The 27,632-nt window shown below is 40.9% G+C and overlaps 1 protein-coding gene across 1 annotated transcript in view; it reads left to right on the top strand.

Annotated features, from left to right (window-relative positions):
* The window catches only part of nphp4 (nephronophthisis 4), a 178,362-nt gene that overhangs the window by 107,380 nt on the left and 43,350 nt on the right, over positions 1-27,632 (top strand). The window contains exons 13-16 of the mRNA XM_037773417.1: positions 972-1,109; positions 7,310-7,467; positions 11,258-11,449; positions 15,967-16,154. Coding sequence (XP_037629345.1) covers positions 972-1,109; positions 7,310-7,467; positions 11,258-11,449; positions 15,967-16,154 — 676 coding nt within the window. The remainder of the gene's footprint in view (positions 1-971; positions 1,110-7,309; positions 7,468-11,257; positions 11,450-15,966; positions 16,155-27,632) is intronic.

Raw genomic sequence — 27,632 nt, 5'->3', positions numbered from 1 at the left:
TGTTTCATGTAAAACGTGACATTTCATTCAGTTTTACGTGTTAGAACGTGTTGCTTTTAAGTTTTGCTTTCACTTTTAAAACGTAGTAGGTGTAGCAGGCCCCGACTGACCCACATCTATGAGGATAACGACTGGTAACGCATATTTAATGAGCTGATAACAGTCAAATCGGGTGCACCATTACAAATCACTGTTGGAAAAATAAATGTGTTTAATAATTTTACAAAGCTATAATTATGACTACTTTGTTAATGCTACGGGACCGTGGTTGTCATGGTTACAGTAATAAATACGTGGTTAACGATCATGGTCATAGTTTAAAAAACAACAACAATGTTGAATAACGACGGTTTGAAAGAGGAAACGAACAGAGGTTTCCCGTGTTTAAGTCTGATGTATTGTTGATCCAACCATCCACCCCGACCTCCCCACTGTACATGGACTTCTTCGCTCTATAATAACATCACCTTACTTCCTCCTTTGCGCCTGTCATAAGCGTCCTGTACTGTACATCCTGTGGCTGTATACATTTCAAGCCAAACTGGAACAACCATAACGTTTTTGTCGAGTGCAATTGGAGTGGCCATGCTGCTCAGCTCCTTTTGGATCATATTTTACTATTTATAAAAGTCCACTATTGGTAGTGATTGATATATCTGTTTGCCCTCCTTATATAACCCTTACGACAAGTGTAAGGACCACTAGCAAATCTCAAAATATTAGCAACAGTGTCTTTTGTTTCCAGTCTAAAGCGAGCAGACAAACAGTTTAGAATCCGACCTGCTGGGGGATGACAGTGTTGAAGGATCGTGGGTGGAGTGAGAAGGGCTTATAAGTGCCGAAGCAGTATAATGGTCTGTTGTAGTCATCTGAGACGGCACATGTGTCTCTCTGGCGTAAAGTATATTCCTGAGCCCTGTTGTTCATAATCATAATAATAACAGCGAATCATTTGCATTGTTTCTCTGCAGCTCTCACTGTCTCAGCTGGCAGCTACTTCACGCTACCCAACCATCAGCCACTCCAGCTCGGCGTTGCCGTGGCAACAGTCGTTTCCTCCTCTGCTCCATCCTTCCCCGTTGGCATCGGCCCACCAGCTGTCACATGTCGTAAGATTTCCACCCCCGTACGCTCACACACACTCACATAGCCTTGTACTCACACACGTTCATACTGAGGAAAATACACAAGCAAAGGGGAGTCGTAGGTGCATTCAAACACACCAACACTTAAACAAACAACACAATACCTACATCCCAAAGGATATGCAGGCAGTCACTCACTAGAGTTCAAAGACCCACTTACCTTTACAGCACACAAGGATACACACAATGTGTTTTGGTGAATAACACTGAATGTAAACAGAGCTTTTGTCTGTTTACTAGAGATCTCCTTAGGGCACCTTCAATATGGTACATTTGTGCTATAGATCTAAATTATGTCTAACTTATTTTGTGCTTTCCATGCTGTATATTACTATTATGCGTCCGCCCCAGACATGTCGTTACCACGGCGTTAGCTTTGGGTGTTGTCTGTGTTTTCGTTTTCCAACTTTAACCCTTTCACAGTGTGTTTTTAGTTCATGAAAAGTTAATTATAACCTTTTTGGTTGCCTGAAAATGTCTTATTCAGCGTTCAGTTGTACTTAGCTCCACCCTCTCGTGTCACCTCTGGTTGCAAAAAAACAAGATGGTGACGGCTAAAAACCCAAACACGAGGCTTCAAAACCGTAGTCCACAAACCAATGGGTGACATCACGGTGACTACATGCACTTCTTACTGTTTATATAGTCTATGGATGGATGGACAGAGGGTCCATCCATCCATTTGCTGCTGCTTATCCAGGTCTGTGTCCTGGTGGTAGCAGGTTTAGCAAAGTTTAGCCCAGGCGTCCTTCTCCCAAGCTACTTCCACCAACTCCTCCAGTGGTATCTCAAGGTGTTTCCAGACCACATGGGGTATATAATCCACAGGCTCCACACCTAAAATACCTTCATCCTTATGCATCTTTATCAGATGCCCAAACCACCTCAACTGGCACCTTCCAATGTGAAGGAGCAGTGGTTCTACTGCACACTCCTTCTGAATGTCTGCCCATGTCTCTAAGGGTGAGCCCAGACACCTTGCGAAGGAAACTCATTTCAGTTGCTTGTAACCACCATCTAATTTTTTTGGTCATTACCCAAATTTCATGACCATACCATGCCATTCTCACTCTGTACCTCTGACAAGCCTGGTCCACAACTGGAGTAGAGTCTCAGGAACTCAGCAGTAAGTGAGCTTGAGACCCCCGTGGACATGATGAATTGTGCATTAGGACAGCCCTCGGCACTCTGGACTGTGTGTGCAGGTGCAGGGATGTCTGGACATTTGGATTCGGCCTTGAACTACATTTTATAGGAATCTAGTCGTAGGTACAGTAACAGGAATTCAGCTACTGTAGTTTGTCCAGAAGTTAAACAGATAATGCGGAACATTCCATGCATATACAGTAAATCATTGTCTCTTTTCTTCATCCGCCTTCCTGTATTAAGTTTTCTTCATTCCCATGTGTTATTGCAGTGGATTGTGAGGCTTTTTCAGAGCTGTCCTGGCCAGTCCACCTGCTTTTACGCCTCAGCACAGCTAAGAAGGACTTTGCACATATTCTAACTAGACAGCAGTAGCTTTAATGGGTTTCCTCCCGTATTTCATGCTCGAAATCCATATAGCTTAAGCTATGAATCATATTGCAGGAATAATCCAGGAACTGTGGATAAGGCTTACAATATAATCAGACGCACAAATGGCTAAAAAAAGACACAATTCAATTTGGTTTTGAAAGACTGAATAGGTCGTGCTGCGGAAAAACTGTCAGAAGAACTTATCTATTTCATATATGTATCTATATAACTAGACTGGAAGTCAAAAGTTTAGAATACTGTAGCATTTGTGGTTAAATTTCAAGCAGTGCGCTTTCGTTATACCATGAAATATGACACAGGTATGAGTGAAATAACCATATCTGGCAACACCATGGATGTATAACTGGATACAGTGTTGGAGGTGGGAACCCAGTTGCTCGGTGGCACATGAAGCCAAAATGGCTCGACTGCCGCTTATGCTTCTGAGGTACATCCTAATTTTTTGATATAGAGACGCCTCTATTCCATTCTAGCCATACTGTATAGAAAGTATGACAGCCATAGGCTTGATGTTATTCTTATGAGCTGAGAGGTACTTGCCTATATTATGAATTTGTAAATGTAAGTATATGATTTTTTGTATATATTGTTGTTTACTATGTATATATGAGTTTTGCGTACTATACATGTAACATTACGTTTGATTATATGTGGGACACTTGGGTCACTGGCGGTATCGTGTGACTATCATGTGACCAGATCGCTTAGCCTTTAAGATGGCGTCTCTGTGCAGATTTATTAAGTCTGAAGAAGAGCTTGTGCTCGAAACATCACTTACTAAGATGTGCCAATAAATTGCACTTAAAGGGAGCTGCAGTGTGCGGACCTTCCTCTACGTTGTTCATTGCTGTCTTCTACTGGTCCCGCTCCGGTCTACTACGTTTTTTAGATGTGCGCGACCACCTTAAATTGTTTGTTGACTGCCGCTTATAAAATCATGGGCACATAGAGCAAGCGCACTAGCATTTCCTTTAACCCCGCCTCCAAGCCCTTGGCCCAGCCTCGGTCTCAATCTCATTCACATGAACGGAAGAACGAGAATAACTTGAATGAATGCGGCGATCCTTCGTTCAGCTGTTACATAAACTCACTTCAAGTGTCACATCCTGACACTCCAGCTGATACTGTACAACGCTTTGTTGGAAATTGAAGAACAATGTCAATTTTAAAGCCGTGGCGTGGATAAGTATGATGCATTATATCCCCCGTCCCCTGGCTGCCATTAGTTTTCAGTTATGATACTCTAAGGGAGTTTCTGTGACATTCTCTATGCATATATTGAGTCATTAAATCAGCCTGCAGAATTTATTGTTTAAACCTCCATTTGTCCTTGTCCATAATCTGAACACACCTGCCTATAAAAAGCAGTTGCTCATATGTCATCACACACAGCGTATAGGCTTGATGGCAGCAGGTTCAGATACAGTATAAAGCCATTACTTTGAGATGTTTAAACATCTACACCATGTCTTTACATCCTCTAATGTTATTATCCCGCAGGCTGCTGGATCACAGGGGGAACATGGATGCGTTTGTCGCGGCATGACTTTGGTAGAGGTTATTATGAGCATGTTTGATGGAAAGCCCAATAATGCACAGCCATGCATGTCCTCTGATAGGCCAACTGAACCATGCACATGTATCAAAGACCAGAAAAAAAACACTTGACTGGAAAATGACACCATTAGCACTCCTTAGCTAATTATCTGTGCTAATACCCCTCCAGCTGCGTGTCTGTCACTGACAAGAAGAGGGGATTAATGTTTGCCACAAAACATTTAGAAATAATTATTGAATTGATTCACGGGCATTAACAGTTCTTTTTCTTTTCCTAAATAGCTGATATTGTGAAGGAGAAAGAAGCAAAAATGACAAGCTAAACAAAAGCATGTCAGTAACTGAATTGCAGATTAAATGCAAGACTGCCTCAAAGTCAAAACATAAACAATATGTTGTGACATTTTACTCATCACTGTGGTGTTTATTAATTCAGTCTTTTTTGCTTTTACCTAAATTAAAATGAGAAATGTACTGCCAATGGCACTTTAGTTAAATTAAAAGTTACCACATTTGAGCTCATTCTCATAGCAGGAAGGGACATATAGTTCCACAGAAAATACGTCATCTTCACACAACAAAAAAGGGAGAAAACACTTTGCTTTATGTGTCCTTGGAAGTTTCCTGGAAATAGTTATGTAATTTGGAAAAAAAAATTTGAAAACAGGAATGTCCTTGAAAGAAACGCTCGTTTCAAACCCAAACAAATATTCATTAGTGCTACCAAAAGATGTTTGTTAAAGGATGTGGCTGATATTTTTCTTATTTTCAACAAATCACATGACCAAAACTAACAAATGAATTGACCCCACAAACGAGCATTGCCTATGTATCCAAAGCCTGATATATATTATTCCTCTGTGGCATAATGCCCTGTTGTGCAAAAACTATTAAAACACATCAATGAACCACACCGTTGCACTTGGTGACATTTCTTTCATTGTCATGAACATGGGCACTGTAGTTTATTGTGAGTCAATCCCACGTACACCGTCCTGCTGCCATAAATACTAACTAGAGCAGGAAATGTGTGTTAGTCACAGGCGGCAACCTCTGGGTCTGAAAAGTGAAGCCAATGCTGAAGTGCCTTGAACTTGCATTCTTCCTAATATCCAGCAGGGGGCGACTCCTCTGGTTGCAAAAAGAAGTCTGATTGTATAGAAGTCTATGAGAAAATGACCCTACTTCTCACTTGATTTATTACCTCAGTAAACATTGTAAACATGAGTCTATGGTTTCAATCGCTAGTTTCAAGTCTTTTTCGATACAGCATGAAGTTCGTTTAGTAAATTATGGTCCCATTTAGAGTCAAATAGACCATAACGCAGGGTATGCTTTAGGGCGTGTCTACCTTGTGATTGACATGTAGCTACCAGAGCGTTGTCCAGTCTAGGAGTTGTCCACGTTTTTGTCTTACAACTTTAACTCTTTCACAATGTGTTTTCAGTTCATGAAAGTTAATTGTAACATTTTGGTCGCCTACAAATGTCTTATTCAGCATTCAGTTGTACTTAGCTCCACCCTCTCGTGTCACATCTGGTTGCAAAAAAACAAAATGGTGACAGCCAAAATGCCGAACTCGTGGCTTAAAAACGGCAGTCCACAAACCAATGGGTAACATCACGTTGACTACATCCACTTCTTATACACAGTGTATAGTTAATCCACAGCTGAAAATAGTCCCCAACAAATTTACTATTTACTCTTGAGTAATGATTTCTAAAAACTGGGACCTGAAGGTCCCAGCTGCAAAATTACTTTATTATAAATTAAACTAGTTATTTCTGACTCACTGTTAAAGATTTGCATCTTAACTATAGGAACTAATGGGCTTAAGGCCACAGGCAGAGAAGGGAAATGGAAAAGTACTGAGAGATGAACTGATAAACTAACACATTGTTGGTTTTGGTCTTTTCATGTGATTTGCTAACAGACAATATATATATATATATATATATAAATATATATATATATATATATATTTGTTGTTCCTAAGGACTAATGCTATCTGTGCTGATGTATGGCTTTACAATCTATCCCAGATATTCTCTCCTTCGATAGCTTGAGAAATTGCATTGGCACACCTTGCCACTTTCTCTTGGCGATGTATTGTTTTCATGTCAAGTTTATTTATGTGTGTGTCATAAAGGTCTTTGTGGAAAACAAGGGACACAAAAGAAGATAAAAACCCAGTGTTATAAAGCAGTTCCACACAAAAGAAACATGCAGAGTTGCATCCAGGAGGAAATCTCAAAATTCAAACGAACATACTGTAATTAATGCTTTTATAATCGGTAAAGCAGCTTGTGGGGAGTGACTGATAAGACGAAGTCACACCTTCTGCCTCAGACGTCTCCTGGTTTTCTACACACGTCACTCTGAAATGAGAATAGCAGAACACATTTCCTGAGATTCACACGTCATCCTGTTCCTCTTTGGCTACCGAACATTTACAGTTGTTTGTTCCAAGTATATTATAATCAAGAAAAGTTCCCCTGCAGCTTTAAACACTGACTCACATCCTGATAAATGCTTTGATGATGCAACTGGACTGCCGAGAGGAAACAGGTTTCTACTTTAACGGAGAAGGCTATTTAATGCCTTGTAACTTACAGATGGGCACTCAGAAGCAATGCAGGCATTCACAAGGACTGAGACAACGTTGGACATATGGCTACTGTGTATTGAAGAAGTGTAATGCTACTGTAAGCGTGGGGTTGGAGCAGCCAGAGTATTAGGCCATTTCCAGGATCAATACTGACAACTCCAGCACTAGCTTTCTGTCTTACTGCCGTGTTACTTTGTTCTAATCCTCCATGACACTATTTTACTGTCCATATGATTTCCATGCATCCAGCTGCCAATTAGTGAAGTCCTTTCTTGGATTCCTTTCTGCCCATAACTGTACAGTGCAGTCGGAAACATCAGCCTGAACTGCAGACACCTTCTCTTCAGCTCTTTATAGATTTTAACTATAAACCGTCCACCCTAACTGTTGTTCAAATTTGTTTTTTGCTGTTTTTGAATCACCTCCTGTACTGTATCTCTTTCGTCCCACTTTGGTACAGGCCTTCTCAGGTGTCAGCAACATCGCCCACCTGGAGATGGACCTTCAGCGGGAAGGGGATGTGTCACCTTCAGCTCAGGACGAAGGAGACCAACTTCAGGAGCTGCCCTTCACCCCCGTCCATGCCCCTGTCATCACGCTGGGGATGATTGTGCCCAGGTGAGCCCCCTCTGTTGTCTTCCTCAGACATGAGCAATGATCTGTTACAGAAAGTCACAGGGTTTCTATTCAATAAAAAGCCTCCATGACAGTTTTTGTTGAAGCTGACGTGAATAAATTAGGTTAAAAAGCCGGATAAGTATCTCTAAGTGTCTGAAACAAAAAAAATCTCATGTCGTTTTAAAATTCAGCAATCGTTGCATGGTAAACAAATAGAAAGCCAAAGGAATAGGCAAGGGATTTTTTAAAATCTTGTTATGCTGTAATGCCTCACTTGTAAATATAATAATAAAATATAATTTTTTATCTCTAGAGCACTTTTCAAGCCACATGTACAAAGTGCTTTCCAAGGGAATTCAAAGCATAAGCAATAGAATAGTTAGATAATGAATCATAGGCATATACATATGCATATATATGCATATGCATATGTACATACTTGGGCTGTCAAAGTTAACGCGATAATAACACGTTGACGCAGATTACTTTTTCTTTAATGCAGGCTAAAAAACGGTCCACGCCTACGCTACATTTTGGCGAAGAAAAACTAGCATGACCATTTTCAAAGGGGTCCCTTAACCTCTGACCTCAAGATATGCGAATGAAAATGGGTTCTATGGGTACCCACGAGTCTCCCCTTTACAGACATGCCCACTTTATGATAATCACATGCAGTTTTGGGCAGTCATTTTGAACAGATAAAAAATGTGCGATTAATCGCCATTAACTATTTTAATGGATTGACAGCCCTAATACATATACATATGCACATACATATACACATATACATCCACACACAAGCATAAAAATAACTCTCAATGTCAGCTCAATCATTTCTCATGTTAAGGTTAGTTATATGCATAAACTGAACTAACTCCAGTAGGGCTGCACCCTCTTGGTCTTACTCGACTAAGATTTTTTTTCTTTAGTCGATTAGTCATTTTTTATGCTTTTTTTGTACTGAATGACTTATATCTAAGAAACTTATGAGATCACATTTCTTGTAAACACAAGTTTTAAAGTGGTGCTTTTGTATGATTAAATTTTACAGATCTGTCAATTAAAAAAACTAATAGATTAGTCGACAAAATCACATGAGTGTTAGTCGAATTGATAATTTCTTTGGTCGAGGAAAGCCCTAAAATCCAGTATCTGGGACCATTCTGCTCTCTGAAACCCGAAGACATCCCCGATCCTGTATGAGAAATGAGCGAAGTACCACTTCACGTATGTTGGTGTGTTGGCATCAGCTGTGTAATATGAACTGCAATAAAGAGGCCAGCTGTTATTTGTGAAACGGTAAGCCCTGGCCAGTATATTGATAGATGCTTATGATGCGTAGCCTTGAAAATCCATTGGATTGCAATTGAGTGGAATTTGATTGGTTATTAGCACTTTGGTGTAAAAAGGATGTTCTAGTGTTTTCCAGACATACAACAGATTTTTTCTATTGTATTTTCTAATTTCTGGTGTGGCTAACCTCTCCATTGCAGCACGTGAGGGTGACATCAGAGTGAAGTCATGTTTGATAGGAGACATTATTGAATGAAGCTACAGTTTTATCTGCCCTGTATCTCTGTGTGAACACTCGTACAGTCCTTCATTACCACAATGGTTCACTGTCTTGCTATCTACAGAGGGATATCGATCGGCTCGCTAATTGGCAGCTTGTGTTCGCTGGCTAGTATAGCGGCGTTGTCAGTAAGCAGGAGAATGCAGCTCAGAGCCAATTTAAAGAAATCGTTTTGTCAGCCTTTACATCCCACTTTGGGTAATGGTCTCAGCATTGTTTGTTTGTGTGAAAATACATTATTAAGTCCAGCTATAAGGAAGAGGCTTTGACTGTGAGTTAGTGCTGCAGAATGCAATGCAATGAGTTTACATCGCAGCTCATTTGGAGAGGATATCCTAATGGCAGCGGTAAAGCAGCCAGGTCTGTTGAAGTGGGATGCCGAATGAGAGAGTACAACCTGCAAATAATGGGCACAGTAACTCAGAAACAAGGCCTCGCATTAGCGCAGAGAGTCTGTAAATAAGCAGCTGGCATCGAAACAGTTTCCCAATCCTAGAGTTTGGATCCAGACACGATGCTGTTCAGTTCAGTGGGCTGAAACATCTCTGCCTCTTCACTCGGAGCCAAAACATCTTTTTGACTGTGCTCTGTGTGGAGTGACCCACTTCTTTGAGAAGAACAATGAAGTCTAAAGAAGTTTAATTGAAGTTGCCGTGCATATCTGATTGAGTCCCCTTTGAAATAAAAATGATGGCTAGAATATTAATCCACTTGGGCTAAATTAAGATATAACTTTGAAAGCATGAAATTGACACAGCCGCTAGAGGAAAACCAAGTAGACTGTCTTCTTCACTGTTGTTGCCTTAATTAGTTTGATCAAGGCGTCATTCTTTCACAAATGTGAAGCTGTGGGCTCGCCTGTTTACCAACTGGACGCGGGCGGCGTTACTGTTGTGATAAGCCCAAACATTATCGTTCATTTTCCCCCGTGCTTGCACTTCAGCCAGCCATCTGTGCACTGTGTTTATCATACCCAGAGTGTTTGGTGTCAGCGGTGAAAGTATAAGTTATGAATGTTACCATAGTTGCGGAAAAACAGGTGGCCACTATGATTAGAGATAACTGCCAATTATGTTTGAAAATCCTGAGGGAGCGCTTTGGCACCCGTCCCTCTCTCCCCAGTAAGCGTTCTCGTGGTGCTGCCGCTTGACGGATATTGCTGACATCCTCATGCTGTCAGATCATTGTTTCACTGCATTTTTATTTAGTCCAGCGGGATATTGGAAATTCAGGTTCAAGTTATCTCCCAAAAGGTAAACATCTGGAGTCACAATGGAACCGATTCAAGATAAACTGAGGTCTGAAATGATTAAAACAGCACATCAGATCCAAACATGTTTTCTGCCTCATTTACAACCACAAATCACCCAAGTGAGGCCGGTGCACCACGGGTATAAACACACCACCTTCTGCTGCATTACGGCATTTGCTGAAATCTTTTCAGCTTAGCGAATGATCGATGTGCAGCCCATGATGATTGTGGAACCTTCCTCTAATTCACTGGTTCTCAGCCTGGGGGTCTGGGACCCCACTAGGGGTCGCCATAGCGTCACGGGGGGTCGTGAGGCCTTTTAAGGGGTGTAAGACAACTTTTTAAAAGAATATACAGTTGGCCTATATCTCAGCATTTTATTCATTTCCTCGAAGAAAACTGAATGAAATTGGATTATTAGATAAGATATAAAGAGGATAAGAGCACGGTGAAGCCCTGAACACAAGCTATATTCACAGAGCCTTCCCTCTCTGCTAAACAGCCTCGTCCTGCATTAGAAAACGCAGTTGAAACAACCAAAGAGCTAATAGAACAATGTCGAGGTGCCAGAGAAAAAAAAACACTGAATTTGTCAAAAAGAGAAGTCTATTAAGTATGTATGATCGTTACAAAAAAACAACTACACAATACAGAGAATTGTATTAAAAGTCCCTAAAAATAACAGGAAAACTCATCTCTGATATAATATTCACAGGAAATAATCTGCTCAAAATTCATCCAAATCGCTCGTTTTACACAAACGTCCTTCAGTTATTGTGTTCAGTATTTGGGTTAATTGTACAGTTTATCAGTTGTTCTGTACTGTTATTGTCATGCATTGAATATAATATGAAAAATTCATAAAATATGTCACTTAGAGGTAGTCAGTTTACTCAATCATAGAAAAGGGGTCCCTTAAGAAAAAAGGTTGGAACCACTGCTCTAATTGAACCCTTCTCCTCTAGTTCCAGCTCAGTCAGCTCCAGGAGCTCACTGGCTCATCTCTACGCCGCTGGCTTCCCCGACATCGTGGACTCTAGTGGGCAGGGAGCGGAAGTCCTGGACCCCACAGAGCCCGTGCCCTTTGACCCTCAGCGTGAAGAGATTGACCCTCTACAAGGCAACCTGCTGGTGTTCCAGTTTCTGGCGTTTACCAGGTGAGGCCTGCAGCGCCTGCTGGGTCACATGTTATTGACTGATAGCAGCAGCTCATGTGCTGCACAATGTATTTGCTGTTGTCATAGAGATCAGTATAGATTTGGCCCATTGGCCAAAATAGATTGTGTGTGATTATAAGCTCCTTAAAGATTACTGTAAATTAGGGGTGTCACGATATTGATGATAACCGTGATATTTTAAAAATTAATAATTTATATCATGTTAATAATACACATATGATGATATTGTGTAAATAATCCAGCACCTCTTAAATTAATTTTATATAGCCTATACAGTTATGGTTACAGACTCTCTCTCCACCTCCCTACACTTGTATTTTTACTGTAATTAACCAAAAAAGAGACAAAACGCACAATAAAAAAAGTTAAAGATGAATTTGATTGATAGCAATATTACTATATATTTTTTATTATCTCAATAATATCGTTATCATGACTTATTTTGGCCACGATAAGCGTGTAGTGAAAATCTGATATTGTGACAGCCCTACTGTAAATATAATGATTTAGTTCCCAGAAACTCCTGTTGTTGCAGTGATTGATATAATAGCATTTAACTTGCATCTTACTGTCCACTGAGCCACTGGCCAGTATACCGGAATATATACATACGTTATGAATGACAGCGCCCCGCCTGCCTTCAGATTTCTTTTTTTTTTTTGTATTGAACTGCAGCCAAAACTTCAATTCACTTAAAACATGCCGGCACAAAGTCCTGCCAGTCATCCTCGACACACATGTCAAGTACATAGAAGAGAAACACATTAACACATTTCCCATCAGCATGGGCTGAATTGCTCCTCTGTCAGCGGCCCATCACTAAAACCCTGGAGCCAGCGTCCCCTCTGTCAGGGGCTGACAGTGGAGGGGGAGGGGGGCTGCTGAGGGATGGGTTCTAAACAGTGTCCTTCTATCTTGTCATCAGCACCGTCAGCAGTTTGATAAACCCAACTCACATCCGTCTTGTTCATCATAGACTCACCATCATGCTGCCATGACTTCATGTGTACCAACCTCAACGCTGGCTGTTAAGTGACACGTGGTGCATGATGTTGTTCTCAGTACAGTGTTGAACAGACAGATCTGCTTTGTTTTCACACAGGATTAATATATGTAGATAAAAATGTTTGGCTCTTCCTGTGTGGTAATAGATGCCATTAACTTCACCTCAGGGTGCTCCAAACTTTAGAGACGAGGAAATGATGGAACACTCATAACAGTGATTTGAATTTATATTTGATATTCCACATGATTGCATGTAATCATATAAGTCTTTGCAGTTTTCAATGAAAAATATTAATCTTGCAGATCTGAAGAGTTTGTGGTTGCCAAAATCAACACGTCGGCTACTCTGTGACTAGTTTCTCTGTCTGTATGGTGTGTAGGATGTGTGCTTCGGATGTTGTTACATAACATGATGCTATGTGATGATGTCAGTGGAATTTGACTACCAGCCATCCATAAAGGGTAACTTTGGTATTTTTCAACCTGAACCCTATTTTCCCGTGTTTTTGTGTCTAACTGACTAACGGGGACAACAATTTGTGAAATTGCTCCAGTATTGCTAATGGGCCGCAGTGTAATCCTAGTGGGGCAAGCTGGCACCATCATTTACATCCACTAAAAGTGCTTGTTTTCACCATGACAGGCTCTGATTGTTATTTTTATACATTATGGAAAGAGTCTAGCTCAAGAAGAAGTCTCGTTGTGAAATCTGGCGAGGTGACGTGTTGCTGGAACACAGCGGTGGAATAGTGGAATACATCCATGGTGGAAACGCGAGTGCCAGCCGGGCAGAGTTTGTTGTGTTGGAGTACAGAAAGCGTAGCTTAGTGTAAAATACTTTCAGTATCATGGCTGAATATTTAGATGATTTCCACAATGTGGATGAGGTCTTTGAATTCAATGATGGCCCGTATTTATTTGAGCCAGAGTAAACAGATATTCAGATTTCACAACGAGACTTTTCCTTGAGCGGGACTTGGACACAATTACAAACAGACCGGATCAAGTGAAAGGTAAGAAAAAGGTTTTATTTCTCTGTAGGGTTCTTTCCATAATGTTATCAGACACCTATAATAACAATCTGAGTCTGTCAGAGGCAAAAACAAGCAATTTTAGTGAACGTAATGTTACATTGATGCTCACTTGCCCTCGCAGCTCGTTTAGCGGCTGCCGGTTATAGCGCTCTGCCTCAATATTGGACCAATTTCAAAAATTGTTGTCCCCATTAGTCCCTGAAAAATAAGAAAGTTTCACTTTAAGTGCAGCAAAAAGGAGGAATGAAGTGATTGGGGAAGAAAAAGTGGCAGGAAAGAGGCACATCATGGCTAAGCAGCAACAACAAGCATTTTGTTTGTCTTTTTTTAAAGTTTTATTGTCTATTAATGTGTTGATTTTTAGTGTTTTTTTTGTCTTTGAAATGTTAGATATTAGTGATAAATGCCCTTCCAACAATTCCCCAAAATCAAAGTTGACTTTGTTTATATTACTTGTTTAATCAGTCAGTTTTTTCAGCTGCTGTAATTGTAACATTTAAGAGTTGTTTTCCAGTTAATGGCGATGTATGTTGCCGTACATAAATCACATGCACAAATAAGTTGCTGCCTTTATTACTACCACTTAAGACTTAGGCAAAATATTGAATTAATCCGATAAAGAAAAGTAAAAAAAGAACTTGAACAAGTGGCCAGTAAAAGGTTAATTGTAGTTTGGAGGACAAGTTGACATCGCTAAAAAGAAGTCAGACGGACTTCCTGGTTCCACTTTAACCTGCAGTAGTTGTTTCTGCACACACCATACACCAAACATAAATGTTTCCCCCACCGAGGTTGAGCAGAGAGGTCAGTAATGACATGTTTCCTACCTCCAGTTTCCCCCAGCACAGCACAGCATCACTATCCCGTTTGCTCCATACAGGCTGGCAATTAAATCACTTCCTTTCTGCTGGCGAGTTGGAAGGAAGTTTGGTGGTAAAAACCTAGTTATATTGTAAGATTACAACAGCAAATATTTAAAGCTACAGGGCAACACTATCATGTTATCGATCTGAGACAGCAAAACAAAGCAGATGTTTTAATATCGTGAAGTATGGATTCTTACTTTAATTTGTGTGTTGTGAAGGTACGAAAGCTTATTTGATTCTTCTGTTTTGTTTATTCAAAGCCACCTGAAGGCGAGTAGTTATACCACATACTTGAACATACATTACGTATCTCTGTGGGTTGAAGGTTACCTCATAATTATGACAAACAGGTATGGCATGCAGGGATTTAGGCAGCAGCAGCAGTAGCACTTAGGCAAGCGGGGAGCCTGTGGATAGACAGTGTAATTTCTAGCTCTCACCCGGGCGCCATAATTATCAATATTGTCTGTTTACAGAATTAATATTAATGCCGGCTCCTCTGTGAAGACGGAGCACGGCTGCATCTTTAACAGCGGAATATGAGAGCGAGTGATTGACTGGGAGGTCACACACACCGCTCTTATTAGTTTCCTCTTTGAAACCTCTGACGGCCTGTCCGTGGTGGCGGGGGGCCTCCCAGCACTCCCTGCTTGTTTTCAGATGCCTTTTTTCTTTTCTCCTCATTATTGAATACGCGATGACTGATTGCTAATCTGTTCATCAGACGGAAGCAGAAAGAAGCTCATCCTGAAACTCGCTCATTATTTAATATGCTCGGTGCTAAATCGAGAGCTTGCAGGCTCACCGGGACTTTTTTGTGGGCCATCAGCAGTTTGAAGTGTGTGTTTAGATCTGTGTACGTGTGTGAAATCACACTCAGAGGGTGGTGTCTGTGTGAAAAGGAATACACAACACCAGGAGGTTCTCTTTTTTTTTCTCCATAGGAGTCGTAGCAAACACAAACTACATGCAATTATTCCCTTTGTGTTAACAGAATACAGCCACGTGTACTCAGCTTTTTGGACACAAACAGACTTGATTTCCTGTCCTCCACACATCTAATAGTTTCATGCTGCCTTTACTTTTAAGAAGGTGCCAAGCTATCCACTTATAATGGATCAAAAGTGTAGAAATGAGTTTGTACCCACTCAATCAGCAGTCCAATTTATAGCCACTTTTAAGGCGTGATTTACCACCTTAAGTTTTAATCCTCATTTTTATTATTGGGTTTTTACTTTTAAGTAGCTGTAAAGCTGAGTTACCGGCTCCGGTGGGACGTGCAAGACATGCATATTTGACTTTTTTCTTTCCTGGAATTGTCTGATGTAAATCATTAGCTGAAATGTGATTTACTCATCCAGGTTTTTAATGACATTTCCGACCATCAATTTTCAAATATGCATACCACTCTACTCCCCACATAGATTTTGTAATAAATATATCACAGTTTGTGTTAAATTGATCATATTCAGGGTGGTAAATCAATCACTTGTACATTTATTTTCATATAGCATTGCTGTATTACCTTTATATATTGCACTATGAGCGACCATTATTTTCTGAATAATCATCAACCTCTGTTTTTTGCCAGAGTCCCTGCGGCGGGTGTTGGTCCTGATTGGCCCGACAACATCCACTTCACCTTCCAGTTCTATCGCTTTCCACCAGTCACATCGCAGCAGCTCAAACTACTGACCAGTGACAAGGTTCAGCAGAAAGCTGGTGTTCCACTTCCCTGTGTCCTGGCCTCCATCAACAAAGACGGCTCTGTCAACTCTGGTAAGGATCCTCCGCTGCAAAAAATAAATAAATAATACTGCTCATTTCCTCCACTGAAATGGAGACTCATGCCTTCAGTTGGCCCCTGTGCATCTCCCCAGTAAACATTTATAATGAATGACGCTGTCCTGGTTCTCTAGTCCCAACAGTTTGAGCATCTTAAAGAAAACTTGTGCAATATAAGTTTTTGAATTCTTTTTCTTACCCTGCCTACAGCCATTGGCTTCTATTTGTATTAGCATGGTATGAAACTACAGGGAGTTGAAACTTGCTTGAGATAACTAATCTATCACAATGAACATGTTGAGTTATGATATCAATGCATGGTAATATGTTTGAGAGCGTGAACTGACAAATTCATGCTGTTTGGTGCGTTCATGTCCATTGGCGTTTTCTGACCAAACAGTTCTAGGGACTTCCTGAGAGGAACTGCCCACTGGGGAGCTCCCTGAGAACTACATACCTTCAGTTGCTTTTTTCTGTTTGCATTCGCACCACAAATAGAAACGCTGAAGGACATTAGCCGGCCAGCAAAACTCACACACATCTCCAGCTGGGAGATTGGCGAGTACCTAGTTTGCTGAGTTTCATAAGCTCTCTTTGCATTTTTAGTAATATAAGAACTCTGTGCCAGAAGTATATAAACAAAAAGCAAAATAGCCGTGACAAATGTACCTTTTGCGATTTCAGTTTGAATCGTCTATCGTTTCTTTGGCTCAGTGGGTGTGCTTTGTGCTACTGGGTTAGCCTTTGTGCTACTGGGTTAGCCTTTGTGGTACTGCATTAGTTTTTGTGCTACTGGGTTAGCCTTTGTGGTACTGCGTTAGCCTTTGTGCTCACTCACGGTTCCTGTTGTGCTGGGAGAGTACATACTCTGAAATAGGAGCTAAAAAAGTCTCACATAACAGTGTTTCAAAGAACAACGATCGTTCCTAGTTCTTGCGGTGCGGACATAATATATAGGGGAGTTGTTAGAACTATGAAATATTTCCTCCGGTCTGAAAATGCCTCATGTTTTAGGGTGGGAAAATGCATTCATCTATAGTATAAAATGCTCTGGAAAACACTTGTCAATACTTGCCATTGATTACAAAAAGTGTTAGTCGTACATCTGTTATATATTCTAGATATAAGCTGGGCTGTGGTTTATTTTCCTTCTTTTCAGATAAACATTGTACCTACAAAACGGTGAGCTCGTTCCATGGCGCTCCGTGATGTTCTCTGATGCTGAGGCACTTCTCTTTCAATCAGCCATTCGGCCGCTGATTGCTGTCAAGTCTATTCATGTAGCAACTAATGAAATGGAAGAGATATTACAGCTTTTGACGGAGCGTGATATTGAGCACACAAACAATCCCCCTCCCCTCGTCCCTACGCCTACCCATATTCTCCGTTCCTCAGACACACGCTCCAGTCTAACTCAGTCAATATTTCTCTGTCTGTCACTGCGTCTCTCTCAGTCTATGTCATCCAGAGTGCACTTCACAAATCTGTCTTACATTCAGGCAGATGCTTCTATATATTCCGAGGCTGGGAGCCTTTCCACCTATTTACTCATAACTGCTGAACTACCAAAGCTTCCCTCTCTCATTTGAAGGATTAAGCACTACGATTATCATTTAACAGTTTGTTCATTCACAGCTTCTCTTAGTGTTTAACCAGGTAATTGTTTCCTTAGGAATTAAAATTAGACTCATCAGTCTCTTGCAACTTTACTTGCTGAACCACAACAAAAGTCTGTTCATGTACAAATACCCTTTCTGGAAAGATATTATTATAGTTTGTCATGAAATTCTGACTCAAACAATTTGACTAAACTAAATGGATTCAGTGGGAATTTTGCTGTGACATTACATCTGCTTTATTTGTTTGGTAATGTCATTACAAGCTGGCATGAGAAAGGTTTGTGAACATTTAGAAATGATTAAAAGTGTTTGTTCAAATTGCTCCCAAAATGGCAAGTTTTATCAATTAAATATATCAAATTCCAAACACAGGCTGAACAAACAATTACAATGAGAGATTATCTGTATCTGATTATATTGGAGAGATGGTAATGTTGTTTAATGTTATCAATGTTTAAACACAACACACACAGATTTCAGGTCATGATTTTGACTTTGCCATGACACAAATTGTCAATACTTTTAAGATCCCCTGTTGCAGATTTTAAGTCTTTTTGTTGCTTTGCTCTGAGTCATGGTGAAGGTGTGTGACCCAAAAACAGGCAAAATGATTCTTCTGTCAAATGTATAGTATTGAGTTGACTGAGTTTTGTGTTTTTTCAGTGGTTTGAGAGTGTTCGTACCCTGAGGCAGAACTATCTGCTGCTCCTCCATGCTTCATTGTTGAGACAAGCTGTTAGTATTCAGTGTGGCCTTGAAAAAAAATATAAAATAAGCATGTTTTGTTCATTTGTTCTTTCCTTTTTCAGTGTTTTCCTCTGCAGTGTAGTAGTCATGTCTCAATCTGTGAAAATGATTGGCGAGCCCTGTCCAACACAAGAGCTTAAACCACATACTGTAGGATCTCTGACATTTACTTTAATGGGTGCATGTTTCACGTCAACGCTTGTGACGATCAGCCCCTATTAGACAGGACAGGACACCTTTTAAACCATATCTGGATATCATCATGTTGGTTGGCTCCGATGACCAGATGTCATTATACACACCTTGAATGCTTAAACAGTCCTTGAAAGTTAGGGCTGGCTTCAGATTGACGGTTACTTTTTGGGCTACGGTTCAATTTTTGGCCTATTCAAACAAGACAATTTCATTTAAAAGTAGCTATATTATAAGCAGGTTAAGAGGCATATGTCAATCCTGTATGCACAAAAATGACAGTGAGAACCTACCGGCAGGGCGCGCTTTGCAAATGCACAAAAATCAATTCAAATCCCCTCGGGGATGAATTGTAATCACTTTTTTGATCCTGTGACTTTACATCTAGCGCCATCATCAGGTCAAAGAATTTGATTTATGATCAAATACCTGCTAAACTAATGACATTCCCATCGGCCGCAGCTGTACTTTGTGTTTAGTTCATTATACCTGCTGAACATCATGTTAGCAATTTGTCCCCGTGAGCATGATGGGATGCTGGCATTAGCATTTAGCTCCAAATGTAGCTTTGCCAAAGTACACGCTCACAGAGCCGCTAGCATGGCTGTAGGCTCTTTGTCGAAAGAAGGAGCATTTTGTGACACCGCTCCACGATCCTTGTATGTTTTTCTCCAATTCAATAAAACCAACAGAGTGGTGAATTCATAACTTCTTATACTTCATTTATAGCCCCATTGTAAAGAAATTGCCATTGCAGTTATAATACAGTGACAAATCTACGACATTTTGCAGATACTGATAAAGGGAGGGAGTTTAATTCCTTTTTTCCAATAACGTTTTTGTAGTCTTTTGTCATCCTGTACTCCCTAATTGGACAAATGAATGTTAATGTAAAACATTGACATTCATTCTTTACTGGCTGCAGTCTAAGTGATCTATAAAGATATGAATGATCCAAGTATTGTACAAGATCAATGATCCGCTGACTGCTCCCTCGTCATTCAGTGTGAGCGTTTCAAAGTAGCATGTGTGTGTGTGCGTGTGTGTGAGGGTGAGAGACAGAGGTTGAGAGAGAATATGGAATATGTCTGAGCTTCAAAGCCACTGCAGTTATTCAGCCTTGTGATTCTGCGTCCTGCTGCGTGGAAGTTCCCCTGAAACCCATTGAGTTCTTTAACCCTGTTTAAGCAGTGGGCCGACAACCCTTTCATGTCTTGTTTCATTCAGCCACTAGGTCTCAGAAAAATGTCTTTCAATCCAAGTTAGTCATTTATCAACCTGAATCACAATGTGGCGTCAAAAGAGGAATATCTCAGGTAGGAAATCATCAATCTACACAGGAAGTGATATATGAAAACTTGAGAGCAAAATCCCAAAATTTCTTTGTGCACTGGTGTGGTAAATGAGCTGTAACTCATTCTTTTTCAAGTTGGGGCTCCCAACATGTGAATCTGCCAACTTTAGCTTTGTGGGGGGGGAAAGGTGCAAAATATTACATGCTTCTCCAACTTCCATTTTTTCCCCCATCTCATACAAACCAGTACGTCTCTCGCAGTCATTTTATGATACATCGACCGGAAGACAATCAGCTCCTTCGCTCCCAAACTCTCTCTTTCCCACTGTGGCACTAAACGGACTGAGAAAGGAAGTGAGACACAGTTTGGCATCCTGCTGTTTACCTCATATAAGTTAGCTCACACAGCGATTTAAGTGTTCTGCCTCCACGACTGATTTCGCTAAGCCAATAGGTGTACAATTTTTATAATTATGTGCAAGCAATTACAATGGTTAAGCTGTAGGTAGTAACAATTAAAAGAATTCACCGGAGAGAAAAACAAATATGCAATTTGCTCCCTTTGAAATCATTTGCTTTTTGAGGCCAAAACAAGATATAAATTTACTTTAAAGGGAGCAGTGGGACACACTGGACGTTTTGAGTAGCCAATAGTAACAGCAGGTCAATATGTGACCTGCTACTATTGTTATTGTTATTATTATAGCTGTTGTACTATTATTGTTGTTGCTGTGCATCTCTCTCTCTCTTTTTCTCTTTCTCTCGGTTCAGGCAAATGGCCGACCACCCAGAGTCTGGTTCTGCTCTGGATTTCTAGCTGTTAAAGGGAAGTTTTTTCTTACCACTGTCGCCCCAGTGGCTTGCTCATGGGGGAATGTTGGGTCTCTGTAAATCATAGAGTACGGTCTAGACCAGTGAGCAACCTCCGGGTCTGAAAAGTGAAGCCAATGTCTTAAATTTGCATTCTTTCTAATAACCAGCAGAGGGCGACTCCTCTGGTTGCAAAAAGAAGTCTGATTGTATAGAAGTCTATGAGAAAATGAGCCTACTTCTCACTTGATTTATTACCTCAGTAAACATTGTAAACATGAGTTTATGTTCTCAATCGCTAGTTTCAAGTCTTCTTCAATACAGTATGATGCTCATTTCGTAAATTATGGTCCCATTTAGAGTCAAATAGACCATAAAGCAGGGGATGCTTTAGGGCGTGGCTACCTGGTGATTGACAGGTCGCTATCACGGCATTGTCCGGTCTGGGAGTTGTCCGTGTTTCAGTCTTACAACTTTAACCCTTTCACAGTGTGTTTTCAGTTCATGAAAGTTAATTGTACCATTTTGGTCGCCTAAAAATGTCTTATTTGGCGTTCGGTTGCACTTAGCTCCACCCTCTCGTGTCACTTGTGGTTGCACAAAACCAAGGTGGCGACGGACAAAATGCCAAACTCGAGGCTTCCAAATGGCAGTCCACAAACCAATGGGTGACGTCACGGTGACGACGTCCACTTCTTATTTACAGTCTAGACTTGCTCGATATGAAAAGTGTCCCGAGATAACTTCTGGTATGATTTGACGTTATATAAATTGAATTAAATTGAATTCTTTTACACACAGTGACGTCACGCTCTACCCACGCCGCTGCCCGCTACAATGCACACCATGCACCTCCGCCTCCAGTGTTTGCACCTCTAACAACAATGGTGCCGACCCCAAATGCCCATATGTGTGTGTGTGAAAGAATTGTTTTTTTTTTAGCAATTATTTACCATGGATGGGAATCATCCTGCATATGCCCTCCACAGCCACGGTCCACCCACACAGCTGTTTTCATTTGCCTCCTGATTAGAACTCTTCTCAGGACTGTGTGGCCGTGTTCAGACTGTGTTCGACTGGCATCTCTGTGACTGTCCAGTTGGTTTCAGTCCATCTGTTGAGGTGAATTCAGATTGAACACGAGCCCAGTTTTTGCCTGGTGCCACAAAACAATCTACTACCAGCTAGCCAGTAATGTATTCACCAAATGTGCATGTTTCTGTTGGGTTTGGCTCAGTTCAAATCTTACCAGGACCTCCAGTTGTTATTTTCCTCCTTTTCTTAGCACTGTACCTTTTTATAATTGGAGTCATAAAGCCTCGGAATAAGCATGAATTTTGCTCTCAAATTCAAGCAAAATTAAATTATTCCATTCGCAAGGATGCAATGACTTCTCCTCAATTTGCACTGCCTCTAAAATTCACAACTACTAGGATAACTTTCACCTTTTTGATTCTTTTGAATAGATGAAGTTTAGTAACCTCAGCAAACTCCCAGCATGCTGTAGCTTCACTCAACCTCAACACCTTTGGAAAAAAGATGTAACGTTTGCCAGCTTGAAACTTTAAATAGTGAAGTGTGTCGCTGTTTTGTTTATGTCACCAATGGTGTCACACTCACTGATCTACAGGTGGTGGGAATGTGCCATGATATGCTGCAATGTGCCAGCAAAGGCAGGGAGGAGTCAACAGCTGGCAAGGAAATATGGATGTAAACAATGCTGAATTTAAAGGATCACTTCACCCACAAAATGACCATTTGTATATACTCACCCCGTGTTACCTTGAATTCTTGAAGAAAACGTTGTTTTTCTCACATGCCTCCACGGTGAACGGAGTAGCCGAAAACAGAGTAAATCCTTGATGAATTGAAGTAAATGGAGGCCGCATTTATCTCAAAACATCTATTACCAAACTCTCATTCAACTGGTGCCGTATAATCCAAGTCTCATTTATCCAGTCGTATGCTCAGTGCCTCCCAAACACATGCATCTTTGCTAAAACTTTACTATTTAAAATACTTCCTCCACTATCGTCTCATGCACGGACACGCAGCGCGCAAACATGAGATTGAAGTGTTTTAAATAGTAAGGTTTTAGCGAAGATGCATTGGTGTGTTTGGGAAGTAGTGAGCTTACGACTGGATAATTGAGACTTTGATTATGCTGCATGAGTTTTGATAGTTTGTAAATGTTGTGTTTGTATATATTTTTGCTTTTGTTAAACCTGAACTCCATTTACTTCAATTCATCAATGATTTACTCCGTTTTCTGACGGTTTTTGGATTCACCGTTCACCGTGGAGGCATGCGAGAAAAACAAAGATTCCTTCATGAATTCAAGGTAACACGTGGTGAGTAATTGATATACAAATTGTCATTTTAAGGGTGAAGTATTCCCTTAAAATAATATTTCCGCCACTACATCATTCCTTGAGGCATTTGTAAATCCCATCTGCGCTTTGTTTACACCTCCCTTTCAGAGGCGGAGTATTTTCCCAGCAAAAGTGACAAATAACGTAACCTCAGTAAATCCAGCAGAATACATAATCATCCTCTGTTAACAATCTCCTATCAGTTGCATGATCCTCCCTTAAATGCATATGCAATTGACCAATCATAGCTTAGCAACCGTAATTTAACAGGGTTCAAGTTTTATGAAACATTAATTAGTTGATATAATCCGCCACTAGTTAACATTCCATTCCATAAACATGTGGAACCATCCAAATGATTTTTACATTGCTCTTTAGTATTAACAAGGCAAGAGACATATACTGTACATGAGATACATGCAGTACACAGTCTGAGTGTACTCAGTGCAAAATATAATGTAAATCCAAAAGTGCGGGCAGCTTGTTTAAGGTAATGCAAAATGTAAATGTATTCATTTAAAATTGTTGAGGATTATTACTTTTGGGTAGTCCTGTAGAAAACAATCAGAGCGTTGACGAATTTCAAAATAAATCTCACAAAGTGCATTACATCCCTGATATTGCAGTGACTTTAAGTAGCCAACGTGTGTTTTTTTCCCACAAAAAGACAGTTTCCCACAGAAAAATTGGCAAATGTAGCCGTGATGTTCTGGTTTGCGTCAGTCTCGCTGTACGCTCTGTGCATCCTCACTGTTTTCTCTGCCTGCAGCCTTCACTGCGTTGTTGAGAGTTGTTGATCCCCGGCAGGATTTTCAGCCCGCCTGGCCTGCTGTGTACACACCAGGCAGGCCATCCAGGTTTGAAGGGTGGTGGGGAGGGGGACGGCGGCTGGGAGTGCTGCTCCTCGTCTGCAGACCTAGCTGCACACACGCACGCTCACACAATCCTGTACAACCCTTGGGCCAGATCTGTCAGCTCTTCCCCGCTTGTGAGCACAAACACACATAACACATTCTCTCTCTCTCTCTCTCTCTCTCTCCTGCTCTTCCTCTGTGCTCTCATTGCCACCCGTCCACTGCACACAAGCCAACAGCATGCTGGGAGAATTAATGGTCCAAGTGGAGAGAGTTGGCGGGTGGTTGGGGAGAGGAGAGGGGAGGAAGAGGGGGAGGTGAAGGAGTCTGTGTAGGTTTGGTTAAAAGAAAATGAGTTCATAAGCAGCACAGAAATATCAAGTCAACTACTTTGGTCTTTGTCTGTCTTAACCCCTCTTCCCTCTTTTCTGCAATGGCCTTTTGGTACAAATCTGTTGTCTGCTATTGGAGATAACCTTAGTCAGTATGTTTTTGTTTTTTTTGTTGTTATTGTCAGATGTCTGATCAGAAAAACCCTTCCAGCGTGGGTGGATTTTACTGTGAAATGTTCACTGTAACCTACCTCATGTCACTTTAATGAGCTGCAGCCCACCCAGATGAATGTATTTTGCCTTTCACTGCAGAGTTTTAGTGTCTCATGATGGTCTAAATACTGTTTCAGCGGCTTTTCTACCTTGATAAGAAGAAGACACGCTGCAGTCGGGGTGGATGGTGGGGTCAAAAAACACTTTCACCCAGGAGACAGACGTCAGTATCCCATGTGAAACCAGAAGTCAACTTTGATTTATTTGTCATGTAACTTTTGCGCTTAAGTAACGCTACTTCTGAAGTACCCAAAACACGATCTTTTCCTAAAAAAAAACTTGTTTTCTGGGAACACAGAAGTTTAATTTGAAAAGATTGTATGTATTTAACGAGCGGAAATTGACACGTGTTGCTGGACACATAGGAAAATGCAAGAAAAATAAGGAATAACTTTTTGTGAGAAATCATACGAACCATTGTACTGTATGAGGATACATTGCTACAGCATATAACCTGATAAAACAAAACATTAAAACCAAAACCAGTCACACACACACACACACACACACACACACACACACACACACACACACACACTCATAGGACCACTTGCGTCACGTAACTGAAGTTCTACACTACTAAGGGACCTTTGAGCTTCGGTTATTTTCTTAAATATAAGATAAGGTAAAGTTACAGTTACGAGATGAGAAGTCCTTAAAATGGTAGGGAAAAAAAATGAAAATGTGAAAATCAACAATATGAGGCAAAGTGGGCAAACTCCATCTGCCGATGAAGTTCATTTGATATGATCGAAAAATCCATAACAGCTACTGAATGGGCTAAATTTAGGGAGAGTGTTTTCTCAAATTCAGGTACTCATTTAGACTAATAGAAAATTCATTAATCTATCCGTCAGTGTCAAAGTGTAAAAAGCGAAACCTAAAAAGATCTGATGATCTGGTGATTTAAAAGGATCCTGTTTGTAAAAGTCTGGGGATTGTAGGTGAGATTCAATACAATCCTATGGAGCTCCCATCCTGACCTGTTTACACAGAACCATCTGAGAAGCCGTCATTGGAATCTGTTTGGGAATGGGCGGGCACTTCTGGAGGAACCATCTGCCAATCAAACTCTTACCGAAGCCAGAAAACGGGAGAAGAGCGAAAACATCTTTTACAGAGAGAAAAGCCTTCAGTGCCGTTCTTCGCTCTTCTTTAAATGAAGAAATACCCAGTTCTAATATAACTGATACTATTGCAGCATCAACGCTAACCTCCTTAGGAGCTGCCATTGTTGTTTTGTATGAACAGTCGCCTCTCCGTGTCGTCACATCACACACACATAAACCACACTCGTAGCTCCTCACAGGACGCTGATTGGTCCAATCACTGGCTGGCTAGACACAATATGGATTACTTGAAGACTGACAAGATGAATTTTCATCTGACAGTAGGTATTAGCATTTGCCTTCAACAAAACTTTGTATTTGAACCCTCCGAAATAGCCAGTAGTAGCAGTGCTGACCTCAGAACAAGCTTTATTTCTGCATGGGTGCTTGATTCTGTGAGAGAGTTTGTGTGTGTGTGTGTGTGTGTGTGTGTGTGTGTGTCTAAAAAAAGGAAAGTTGTCTACCCGTTCATGTGTGGAGAGAGTTAGAGGGGCTTGCTGGTCTCTTTAACACAGCAGGGCTGTCACCAAAGGTCCTCATTACTCCACTTCTATCCAGCCAGCTGCTTCTCCGCACGTTCAACTTCTGGGAATAAAGAAAGCGTGGGGGCTTTGATTCGGAGTTGGACGGATGCTGTGGGGGAGAGTTGTGGGAGTGGTGTTGGCACACCGACCCACACACACACCTCCAATACACACGCGCGGTAACATTAACGCGCCGCTGCAGTTTGGGTTTGGGCTGCAGCCGACTGATTGTACCCACTCACCAGCTGAGTTGGATCACTGATGGGGTCAGTTTCATTTGAACTGCTCCGAGTTACAGGATGAGTCAGATTTCAAGTCGGTGCATCGCTGGGCCGTCATCAGAGATTCACAGGGCACTCGTTTTACATTCCCAAAATCAGTCTGGGCTTTTACTCTGATCTGATTGAATCAAAATGAAACGGCTGGTGTGTGTGTGTCCCTGCATGTGACCTTGAAAGAGTGGATAAAATAATAAATTGCTAACGATAGATATCTAAAGAGATTTATGGCTGTCCATTGTCCTCAGAACAGCTTCAGTCCTCAAACTGTGTGCGTCTAGTATTTTCTTCAAAAATAATAATCAAAACATTCTTGTGAGTGATGAAGAGGGGAATCCACTCCTCTTAAGTGTCCATTGTGGATGTGCTGATTAATGCCATGACTTTATCCCGCTGTTCATAAAATCACTCTTGAGGTTTTCTGGCCGTGTTAGACACCATTATCATCTTGAATTATGGGAACCCTAGGGTGCTTCTGATTTAGTGAAATGGCCTCCTACTCCCTGGTTATTGTACTCCCATGCAGCACAATCATCAGACCTAATGACTCCCAGTAGATGGCTGCCGCAGCAGTTCAGATCCGTCCACAAGGTTGACAGCTGGTTACAGATATTATGGCTCTTCCTCCAAATTCGAAGCCATCTGGATGGAAGCAAAAGGCTAAATAATGATCAAGAGCGGTGACTTTTTTTCTGGTGGTTGTGTTGAGTATTAACTTGCCATTGCATCAGTGTAGCGTATCATGCAAATGGGAGACAAATTAAAGGGTAATGTAGTGTTGCACTTCCATAAAAATGGGAACATTGTGAGGGATAAAAAAAATCCTACCATTCCCATGTCTTCCGAATTCCACTCCTCCAGTTTGTCTATGCCCAGATAACCTCGATGACATCCAAGTAGGGCTGCAACAATTTTCATTATCAATTAATCTGCTGATTATTGTCTTGATTATTCATTTGGTCATTAAAGCAAAAGTTGCTAGGAGCTGTTAACTAAATGTTTTTTTTAAAAGGTTTTAATGACAGTCTAAGAAATGTGTATGGAAGCCCTAAAAGGCAAGTGAAAAAA

This window comes from Sebastes umbrosus, chromosome 6 (assembly GCF_015220745.1).
Source record: "Sebastes umbrosus isolate fSebUmb1 chromosome 6, fSebUmb1.pri, whole genome shotgun sequence".
In the NCBI taxonomy this organism is placed as follows: domain Eukaryota; kingdom Metazoa; phylum Chordata; class Actinopteri; order Perciformes; family Sebastidae; genus Sebastes; species Sebastes umbrosus.
This window is presented reverse-complemented; position numbering and strand designations above follow the sequence as displayed.